This window comes from Penaeus chinensis, chromosome 28, assembly GCF_019202785.1.
Source record: "Penaeus chinensis breed Huanghai No. 1 chromosome 28, ASM1920278v2, whole genome shotgun sequence".
NCBI classification, from domain to species: domain Eukaryota; kingdom Metazoa; phylum Arthropoda; class Malacostraca; order Decapoda; family Penaeidae; genus Penaeus; species Penaeus chinensis.
In genome coordinates this window covers 3491616-3504115 of record NC_061846.1, presented here as the reverse complement: position 1 = coordinate 3504115, position 12500 = coordinate 3491616, and the positions used below count along the sequence as shown (strand labels likewise).

At 31.3% G+C, this 12500-nt stretch overlaps 2 protein-coding genes across 4 annotated transcripts in view; one reads left to right on the top strand and one right to left on the bottom strand.

Moving 5' to 3' along the window:
- LOC125039878 (general transcription factor 3C polypeptide 5-like) overlaps positions 1-175 on the top strand; it is a 19955-nt gene extending 19780 nt beyond the window's left edge. For both annotated transcript variants that reach the window (XM_047634217.1, XM_047634216.1), the window contains exon 12: positions 11-175. In XM_047634217.1, the coding sequence (XP_047490173.1) occupies positions 11-108 (98 nt within the window). In that variant the 3' untranslated portion in view covers positions 109-175. The remainder of the gene's footprint in view (positions 1-10) is intronic.
- A 553-nt stretch (positions 176-728) lies between these two features.
- The window catches only part of LOC125039877 (6-phosphofructo-2-kinase/fructose-2,6-bisphosphatase 1-like), a 74918-nt gene continuing 63146 nt past the window's right edge, over positions 729-12500 (bottom strand). The window contains exon 11 of one of the 2 annotated variants that reach the window (XM_047634215.1): positions 729-4456. In XM_047634215.1, coding sequence (XP_047490171.1) covers positions 4397-4456 — 60 coding nt within the window. In that variant the 3' untranslated portion in view covers positions 729-4396. Of the gene's footprint in view, positions 4457-9313; positions 10311-12500 lie in introns of those variants that run through there. The other variant, XM_047634214.1, reaches the window with a different exon arrangement.

Below are 12500 nucleotides of genomic sequence, written 5' to 3'. Positions count from 1 at the left end.
CCTCCTGTAGCTGCTCAAGGCCAGGGCTTGGACGAGGAGGAGCTTAGGTCAAACTCTGACACCGATTCCCCAACAGAAGGCAATTCAACAGAAGAAGAGACAGGATAGCACCATTTCTCTTCGTTATTATCTTTTTTTATATGTGTTGCAATTGAATTAAACTACATTTGATTAATAAGTGGTTTTTTTTATTATAACCCTGAATGTTTTCTAGAGTAACATCCACACAGGCTGGCCTGATTGGTTACCATGCTCATGAAGTGAAATCAGAGATGGGCACAAGAAGTAGTTGGTATCCCTTTGACATGCCTTTTGTCTATGCAATGCCCTAGGAAGCTATCAATTGGCTAGCTTTTTGTTGTTGTTTTTGTTGTTGTTGTTGTTGTTGTCTTCATTGTCTTTTTCATCATTATTTCCCATGGTGATTATTTTGTTTTGATTATTATCAGAAGTGGAATGTTATCATTATAACTTACCATCAGTAGTGTAAGTGCTACTTATTATTATTCTCACTATTATTACTATTTATCAGTATTATAACTCCATTTTCTTTATTATCATTATTATTAAATGTTAATTCCTTTCATTCTTGCAAGTTACTTTTACTTTCAAAATTATCATTGGTAATATTTTTACAAATATTTTAATTATACCTTTCTACCACAATCATGATCTTAATCTTTCCATAAAACATAACCAATACAAGGAAGGTAAATTAAAACAACTTCTTTTAGCTAAGTTAACACTTTATGATTTGCGGTACACTTTTGCGGTGCACACAAATTACACAAAATATACTCATCACTACACCATATGTAAAACCTTTTCTCATTAGAAAAACAAGTAACACATAACCCTACAGTGTGGCACCTCAAAATGAGAAACCAGAATGAATTAGTCCAAAAATGATGGAAAAGTCAACAAATAAATATCCCATATTTAAAAATAAAATAAATCCTCCATACAATCATTTTATATATATATATAAATATATATATATATATATAAATATTGTGGGGTTTTGACACAGATTTGCTTTTAACTATCATTTCCTTACTCTAAATCATAACTGCTTATCCTATTATGTGTATATAAGAAAATGTTTAGTTTCTGATGAGAGTAGTTTTTTTTTATTGTTTTGTCTGCAAGACCTGCAGAAATGATTTGTTTTTTTAAACCATAAAAAAAATATTACAAGAAGGCACTTATACTTCTGGAATGTGATATTTGAAATTTAAGAACATATCTTTACATGCCAAAGTGTTGTGACTCAATGAAATTCAATGTATAAATGGTCAAAATTCCTCAAAAGATGGGCTTCAGAACACAGAATAACAATTTTTTTTTTTTTTTTATGACAAGAGCCAAATTTGCTTCTTTCATCACCAAATACAGTAGTGTAAACTCTTTACATATAACATACCAGCCAAGCTAATACTAATGTTAAACACCACACCCTGAACTCAGCAGAAATATAATTATAGCTAGTTATAAATTCTATAATAAGGAGAGGGAAAAAAGAAGAAAAAAAATCTTATCCTAATATATCATTCTGAATAATAAATTCATAAAACTTCTGTTATATACAGTATCAATTTGTGGTAATAAAAATAAATAGATATGATAATTATGCCAGTGTAATCTGATCCTTCATCATAAGAGAGATTTAGCTGCAATTTCCTTGTTATACTTGAACTGTTATACTTCCAAGAATTCCATGAACATTGACATACTTTTAACTATCAAAAGATCTATTAAAACATTAGATCTATTAAAAAGTATTGTGAATGCAGTCACAAAATCCCAGTGAATTTTATCTTGCAATTTATTTGGTCCAATGCAAGAAAACACATTCCTGATTAGCTAATGATAATTCTGCTTGAGAAGGAAAATGTTTTAATAATTTTACATATTAATGTAAATAGTTCTGGTATACTACTTAAATTCATTTTTTTGTATACTTAAAACTTATTCCAAAAACAAAAAAAAATGTATTGCCAAAGACATTTTTTGCCAATAAAAATAACAGGCAAAATAGGCAGCTTAGTATTTTGCATCAAGTTTACACTGCAATTTTTTTAAGCTAGGTATCTTAGCTTTATGTTAGAAGTATATAAAAATCACATTACACTGAGATCATAGAACCAACGTCTGCCTGCAGTGCCCATCACTAAACACAATATTTATATCTTAATCAAATGAAACTGATTATAATATAAAATATCAGAGAACATGTTTAAAAATCAAAAACTCATCTATTAAAAAGCAAATGTCATAAAATACATATTTATTTCTCATTTCATACACAGAAATTTGTATTTTCTATTGCATTTTAAGAAGTATTAGGTGGCCGAATTTTTTGTGATTTTGTACCCTTAGAAATGTAGAAAAAGTATGAAAGAGCAAGAGATGTACCTTCTCTTTATACATTTTCTATAATTATCACAATAAATTCTGTCCATCCTAAAGGACTTTTCACTCAAGCAAATACATATTGGCATTTTAAGGGCAGGCATAAGCTGAGAGGATGTCACAGCTAGGGACACTATTTTGTAAACAAGTAGTTTCCGTTTTTTCTGTGGCATTACCTATACAGCCATCCACTTTTATACCCATCAATCATGCCTGCTTTGTGGACAGGCCTTTACAAATGCAATTTTCATATTTTGTGTATGTAACTTCATTGTGTGTAAATATGCAAGAAAAAACAATAGCCTTATAATGGTTTCAAAATCTTTTCATTCACTAAAGTATATTGTTTGAAAGATTATAAAATATACTGTGCTTAAAATATTTTGGCCAAATAAGAACATATAGAAAACTGTATGAAAAAAAAGAGGGAAAAAATATGTTAAGAGATGTACATTTGACAATTTGAATGCATAAACATACTCTGAATTGCCTTCCATCTTTTCAACCTTAATCTAATTGCATTGTGCAATGTTTTGTCATTATTTTTGTTAAGTATAATAATGTGTATGTTAAAACATTTTTAATTTTTGAAGATGAAACAGCCCAATATTTAGAATACACTAAAGAAAACGGCTGTATTATAGAATAGCTTCTTAATACAATAAATAACTGATATCACACAAACACTTGTTGTGCTACAGAGATGTACTTCTACTAAAAGAGAACATACATTGGAGTATAAGATGTTTTCAAATCCCCACAATCTAGTCTACCTCAAGAACACTGCCAGTTTTAAAGAATAGAACTATAGCATAAATAATAAAATACCACAGACTATGAATATAAAAGAAGGAAAATGGGGAAATACTAAGAGTGTGAGAGAAACCACTATCAGTATTCATAAGAACTTATGTATAAATATGTATATATTAAAATATAATATAATGTATATTCATACACAAATACACAAGAATATAGCTAGTACTGTGCTGCATCTCTGTCTGTGATGTGCTACATTTACTCAAACCTTCAAAAATGTTACACACCTTCCTACTTTGATAAAACTTACTCAACTGCATAAAATCAAAAATGATTTACCATGCATATGTGCCTTAAATATACATACTCCTTTTTATTTCTGTTCTACACGACCTATTTTTTATGTTAAGTGTTATGTGGTACATCCAGACATCACACATACAAAGGTTTCCAACATAATTGCATATAAAATTATATATACTGGATTTTATGGCATACCTTAAACTTGTAATATGGAAGCCTTTTGGTACAGCAGCTAATAAGATACTTCAATCATCTACTGCAATGTAAAATTCTTAAGAATATCCCCAAAAATCACTTTGTAAATGTGCCACCAGTGTCAATCTGCTGCCATCAATTTTTTCCTTTGCATCACTTAAGCAAATAGTAACAAGAAAAAAAAAAAAATACATAAAAAGATAGTTATAAAATCCGAAGGCGAGTTTACTTTTTAAAAAATTATAATTTAAAAAAAAGCCAAAAAAAAGTAAAACTACATGCATCACCTTTTTTACTCTTTTTTTTTTTTTTTTGCACTGGCTAATAATGTAACAATTATTGCTTTTACCATTATCTTTTTACATTTGTGCTCACATGAACAATAACAGGAACTATTTTAGCCATGCATAATCCAACCATGAGGACTTTTGCAAAAGTGATACATTGATGTGCATCTGAATCAACACCTCTCAACCACAACTCTCCTCTTCTACCTCTACCTAAAGCCAAGACAGGTAAGAAGAGTCTATCCCTTTCCCCAAAGAAGAAATAGCTAAAAGTCCTCCTCCAACTTCAGGAAAGACTATCCTCCTAATTAAGTTTTTACCAAGAGCTGATGCAGATGATACTAGGACAGTGGGAAGATTCCTCCTCTCACCAAAATCCGATGCAAGTGTGAGGAATTTTTGCTGATGAAGACAATGAATGCTGTGAGGGGGATGAGGGCTTAGTAGTGCGAGGGGACTGTGATGAGAGCGTCCTGGGCGTTCCTGCCAATCCTGCAGTCCTGTGAAGAAAAGGATTACCAGCCCATCATATTGGCTGTTCTGTTCTTCTTGTAACTGAGTTTATTCTGTTTTGAATTATTATGATTTCTTAAGGAAAAAAACAAAACAAAAATATTGCATAAGGATATCTTAAGGTAGTGGTGTTTCTTTGTTCATCTTTTTTTTATTTCTTTTTATCTTTAAAAAAATCTAACTTTGCAAAATTTACGATACTAAAATAAATGTGAAGAGGGGTATTTTCTTCCTTTTAAAAATGTATATCTTTTCAACTGCTAAAATATACTAAATTATGCATTTTTGCCAAAATACTGAACAAACTGATCAACAAAATATTTATAATCTGAGTAAAAGATTAGATATAAAGAAAAATCAGAAAAATAATGTTATATCATACAATTCAAATATAAATAGCAAAAGAAAACGAAGTTAAAAAAAAAGCCATTAATCATTTCAGAACATTTCACAATAAGGTGAAAAAAAAAAAATACATAATCAAAATTCAAATAATTATGCAGGTTATCACACTGTACAATTCAAGGTTGAAGGGATAAGCACAAAGCAGTAAGTATGTAAAATTAAAAAAGGTAGAACTTCAATAAGGAATAAATCAAAGTCACAAGTTATGTCCAGGTACACTAAGAGGCAAACAAGGTACAGCACTACTGTGTTGGTCGGTCGAAAGTACTCCACTCAAATATCAAAAATAAATATAAAATACGGTCATTACACCTCTAAAGTCTTACAAAATAAATAAATGTAAAATATGAAAAGAAGGATTTTCTTCATGAAATTACAAAGCACTTGACTTTTAGGTCATGATTCTGATTTGACCGTTTCTTTAAAAACTACTTATACTTCCTTTTACTTTTAAATCTGATAACCCTTTGCAAATATAGGTCTAAATTAGCCAATTCTTCTCTCTCTTTTTTCTTTTATATACTGTCCATCCATCCACTGTTAATGACAAATACAATATGAAAAAAATAAACACAGGGATGGTTCTAAAATCAAACTTTTCTTTTTTAAAATTTGTATGCATGTGAGTGAACAAGCGAGCTGTGTGCAAGTTCTGGTGTGTGCGATTCATTTACATACACACAACAAAATATAACATTTTTCTTAGGTGTCAAAGGACAACAAAGAATTCATCTTTCCATCTTATTTTTATTTATTTTTTTTTACTAGAAACATAAACAACTTTCTATGAGTGATAACTGTACATAAATATATGTATACATATATAGATATATACACACATACATATATTCAGCATATTATGCATATATGTAAACTATACATATGGAATATATATATATATATATATATATATATATATATATATATATATAATATATATATATATATGTGTGTGTGTGTGTGTGTGTGTGTGTGTGTGTGTGTGTGTGTGTGTGTGTGTGTGTGTGTGTGTGTGTGTGTGTGTGTGTGCATGTGCGTGGGCGTGTACGTGGCCATGTACATGTGTGTGAGTGTGTTAAATATGTAAATATCTATACACACACACATGTATGTGCATGTATATGTATATGCATGTGCATATATATGTATGTGTATATATATGTATATATAAATATATATATATATATATATATATATATATATATATGTATGTATGTATGTATGTATATGTGTGTGTATATATATGTGTGTATGTGTGTGTGTACACACACACAGACACACACAGACACACAGACACACACACACACACACACACACACACACACACACACACACACACACACACACACACACACACACACACACACACACACACACACACACATATATATATTGTAGTTTACCCACATGTACAGTACATGACATTAACAAAGGAGCCAATTAGCAAATTCTTCTCAGTCATCACAAATTTGAGGGTACATCTTTCTCTTTATTTAGACACCCAACAGTGACATGAGCAATACACTATTACCACCTTAAAAATAAATCACCTCAACCTTAAACCTGTGCCACATCAACAAATCATGCATAGTGAATGACGTTCGCAACTCAAGAGAAGGATCTGCCTTCCCCGGCATCGACTGAGGTTGTGATTCATGTGGTCGAGCATTAACAGGGAGATCTTTTCATTGAACAACAGTGAAACATTAGCTGCATATGCAATGGTTTCCAAAATATAAAAAAACTGTCAGCATTTCTTTCTTCTATTTGAATATTGAATATTGAATACTGATATTCCATTCACTAACTTTTTTTTCTTTTCTTAAAATATATAAATCAAAATTCTTGTCATTTATCTAAAGAAAAGTTTATAATAAATTGAATAAATCTAAAATGTAATCATGTTTGATTGGTTTGTAAGATTTAATTCCCTTGCTAGTGACAAAGACTTTAATTACATAAACAAATATTTTTTTTTAAATCTCATATTCAATTATAATTATAATTAACTTTTTCAATCAGTCCATTTTTCAATGGACTAAAAAAAACATATCTCACTTTGCATATATGGCAATTTAAAAACCCTGGTCTCAAGAGCACCTACACAGCTTCTGCCTCACCCACAAACATTTTTAAACAGAGCTAATGTCAAAAGAAACAACTGAAAGCGTCTTCAGAAAAGAGAAGACTATAGCAAAATGTGTTATATTAGCACAAGAAACACTCATTTTCATTACTTTACACTAATACAACTCACTATAAGGTATACTACATCCTATGATCTCTAGCTACTTCCACATTCCTCTCAACTATGCTGAGAAAAACTAGTCAATCCCATTTCTTTCACTTCTCTCTCCTCCTACTAAAATCACTCACTCCCATAAAATCCTTTCTATTTGTGTTTGTACTCAAAGTTACCTAAATAAAACATAGTACAAATCAGGGAATGCAACCATGCAAATGCATGCAGACATTCTACTGCCAGCCTATGCCTATTTACGTGGGAGGTTTTGAGCTGAGGGCCTGCTCGACTGGTTCATTGTGTGCTCTGGCATCAGTGTAATAAAGCTAATGACAAAAAAAATATCTAACTGTAATAGAAAAAAGTGTTGTGTAACTATCTACCAGTTAGTAAAAAGGTTTGAAGTAAATATCTAACAATGTAGAAAATAATTAATTGGTAGATTCCAAGCAACCACACACACATTGAAATGCACTCATCTCAATCCACTTGCATCACTAATTAATATGTTATATTGATATTTGATTATTTAGAGTCACTGTGGTTAAATGTATTTCAATGCATTATAAACATTTTTCATGATACTTTCAGAATTTCTCATAACTAAACTTTTTTAACTACCATATTGATTAATGAAATATAAATAATCTCATTAGAATATGGAATAATTGTTATATCAATCCAGAACACACACATACAAAAATAAAATAAAAATAAAACTTGATGCATATAATGGCTCACATATTCCATTCCATAAGCTCACATACTTGCACTGCATCCACAGAAATAAGAAAAATATATCTTCAAAATATGCTTCAAGTGTCTTTTTTTTTTTTTTTAATTATTCATGTATTTCTTCCTAAATCAAGTCTTGATCACTTCTATTAAAAAATCAAAGAAAGAAAAAATCCTGCAAATTCCCTCTATATGCACTTTATCACAACTCTATGGAAGAAGTAATGTGCCAAATGTATAATAAGCTTATTTCTTAATCCACAACCTCAATGGTATTACACCAATGATAAATTTGTTGATCAATCATATGTAACAAAATAAAATTCATAGGCTTCTATACAAAAATACTTTGACAAAGGGTATGTACACATGTGCACTTTAGAAAATAATGAAGATTCTGCCATAATTTCATCAACCAACTTGCATAATATACATATAAATCAGCAAAGTGCACATAAACACACAAGTATGAAATGCACACACACCACACACATGCATGCAAACATGTACAACCAATCACACAAACATACACAAACACGCACATGCACATACACACACACACACCCACATGCACACGCACACACCCATATGCACACACACACCCATACGTACACGCACGCACGCACGCACACACACACACACACACACACACACACACACACACACACACACACACACACACACACACACACACACACACTCACACGCACACGCACACGCACACGCACACGCACACGCACACGCACACGCACACGCACACGCACACGCACACGCACACGCACACATGCACACGCACACAATCAAAAATTAGAATAATGATAACAATTATATTAGATTCTTTCATTTAGACTTTAGAGGATTTGATAATCAAACAATCGTTATCACAATACCAAGAGTTAGGCATAACTTGCAGCCACTCACATGTCCCTTCTATTCCACAAACTAGGTCTTTTGTGAGAAGCTGTGGTCCTTTTTCCATGCAACTATATATCTAAAAGCTTTTGTATTATGCAGATCTATGAGCATTAATAATTGTAGTATGCTTGTTCCTGATGAGATTATACTTTAAAAAGTCAAAAAGGGCCAGTGAGTATGACAAATGAAATAATAAAAAAATAAAAACACTTGAATATGGGACAACAACCTCCTTGGGTTGCGGGTAACTGCAAGAAAACCTCACTCTTTATCCCAATAAACCAATCTTATATATATTTATGTATTATCAAAATTATATACTACATATATGTGTGTGTGTGTGTGTGTGTGTGTGTGTGTGTGTGTGTGTGTGTGTGTGTGTGTGTGTGTGTGTGTGTGTATGTGTATGTGTATGTGTATGTGCATGTGTATGTGTATGTGTATGTGTATGTATGTGTATGTGTATGTGTATGTGTATGTATGTGTATGTGTATGTGTATGTGTATGTGTATGTGTATGTGTATGTGTATGTGTATGTGTATGTGTATGTGTATGTGTATGTGTATGTATATGTATGTGTGTGTGTGCATGTGCATGTGTTTGCATGTGTAAATCAACAATAAAGCTTAATACTACAATATAACAAACCACCGAACCCAAAATAATCTTGCAATGGAACTTCCACTTCCTGGAAACCAGTGTAGGTCATATGATCTTGTTATTGCACAAATCCACTTTCTCTGGGAAATGCTATTCTCCTCATGGAAACGCACATAAGAACTGAAGACGGCTACAAAAATATAATCTCTTAAAGCAGTTCATTCTAGTGTGGAATGGAAGATCATTATTGCTGAGTTTATGCTTTAAAACATTGATATATCTCTCAGTTATTCATTGGTATTTATTGTCTGGCTCCTGACTGACTTTTCCTTTTGCAGAGCAAAAAAATTATTTACACATAATGTGTGAAGGCCTTGATTATCCACAACTTTATGCTTGTACAGGCAAACTTATCCTGAGTTATTGTATCCACTAAACATAATTTTTTGAGCACAGTGTTTCAATTTCTTAAAAGTCCTAAAAATGAAAGAAAGAAAGATAATAGTGGATTTATGCAATAACAATCTTTCACATATTTATTTCTTCAACCTACTCTTATTTTGGATTTTCCATCAAATTCCATTTCACTTCACAATATAACACTTTCACCATGATCTAGAGTTTATGTCTCTCTAATCAATCAGTTTGTGTAAATCATTGCACTCTCAGTTACAGCTGAAGAAGGGCCATGTAAAAGAACACAACCCTAGACTCATACAGAAGGTTTAGTACTGAGGACGTCTGAAAGCGGACAGGGCTCGTGCCGACTCCGGTAAAGATACTCCACCCACAGCTCCTCCTATGTCTTCTTCAAGGTTCTGGGCATTAACAGACAAGCCCTCTACGAGGCCTTCCAACACATTGACTTGCACTCCGTCTATCACGTCTACGGCATTAGATGCACCTCGCATATCTTCTTCTTTGCCTTCATCACTGCGCGTTACCTATAAACATATAGGTACTCGTGCCGTCACATGACCAATGATTGACAGACAAGCATGGTAATTTGCCATCAGAGCTAATGTTGAAAATCTCAATCACATAAAAAGAGATTTACTTTTTTATATTAATGTTCTAATATTTTGTGTCTTTTCTTTAGAGTACTATTTAAAAGGGCTACTTATAAATGCTCAAGTATTTCCAACAAGGAAATCAAATCCAATTGATCCATATCTTAAGTGAGTTATATCACACTTACTGTACTTTCTTGATATGTTTATCTTACAGCTTCTACCTTCAAGGTGCCTGATACTGAAGTAATAAAGGAATTCTACTCAACATTGGGCCAATGCTGTGTAGCAATTAGCAGAATGACAATTAATGACTAGAACATGAGCTCTGACTTCTACATAATCGACTTAACTAACAAATAAAAGTTGTTGTTTTTTAATGAAAAAAATCACCCAACACAAAAATGGAAATTAAGCCACCATTACACAACCAATACCCACAATACACAACCAATACCCACAATACACTGCACATTTATAATGGTCCAGGCAAAAGATTTCAGGCAAGTTTCAGCAAATAACATCAAATCTTATTATAGATCCTGTGAGAGAGACCAAAAAAAAGAAGAAAAAAAAAGAATTACAAAATAAATTACAATGATAGACAATCTTTCATTACATTGCTGCAACTTGCCTTAAATCATGTACATCATTAGTTGGAAAAGCTTTGATGCTATGAACAGTTAACCCTCCGAAAGCTGAGCCACGCTGCAATAGGGGGAATATATAATTTTGGAAGAGTGAGTAATTATTAGTCCAAACCATGCAAAGAATCGAGTACTGGGACGCGCTCCATGTCAGTAAATATAGCTTACTTGAATCTGGAGCTTTGGAGTTAATTAACCCATCACTGCTAGGAACATGTAATGCTTACTGAGGCTTTGTTTTGTGAAATGTGTTTATACAGAGATGGCTCGGCCATCAAGGAGCCAATCAAGAGGCCTATGTAACCTCATTTCCAGAGTTTATTTAATATTTTCTTCTAATGCTATTAAAATCAATCCTACTATTATCATTATTGACATTATGATTACTGTTCTATTATCAACAATACAAACAGTAACATACAATAGAGAAGACTAGTTCCAAAAATCAAAAGAAACAGTGAACATGTGAGGTAGGCGAGACCAGCGACTGACTCCTTAATCAGTAAGCATTTGTGGAGCTATCTAAGTGTAAACACAATCAATCAATTAACTCACAGTGAACATGTCAGGGTTAGGAGATTACTTCATTAATCATCAGCAATATAACTTAGGTTTTAGTCTTAACAAATTATATACAACCTCTCCTTTGAATAACCATATATCATCTACAAATAAGTATTAACTTCGAACTAACTGGAATTATTAGGCATCAATTTAAGTCAGGCTTTTACAAATGCACATTCACAAATACAGAACATACTTATACAAATTCACACTATCACACCTAGAATAAAAATCGAATATTATACATATGATTTCACTCCAAAACAAACAAACAAAGTACTAACATGTATTCAATTCTTCCTAAATAATACACAAATAAAAAAATATACATATATATTCATATATATATATATATATATATATATATATATTCATATATATATATTCATATATATATATATATATATATATATATATATATATATGTATATGTGTGTGTGTGTGTGCATATGTATACGTATGTATGTATATGTATGTGTGTATATATAACCATGTATATATATTTATATATAAATGTGTGTATATACATGTATATGTAAATATACATATGTATATACAAATGTATATACAAATATATAGACAAACATATACATAAATATGTACACATACATTTACATACATGTATACATAGACATATACACACATATATATACACATATACATATACATGTATATACATAATCATATATATGTATAAATACATATGTATAGATGTGTATACATACATATGTGTATACATACTTATGTATATATACATGTGTATATATTTATGTGTATGTATATATGTATACATTTATGTATGTATGTACATACATAAATATATGTACATACATAAATATATATACATATGTATATATTTACATATTGACATAAGTATGTCAATATGTACATATACATATATGTATATATCCAT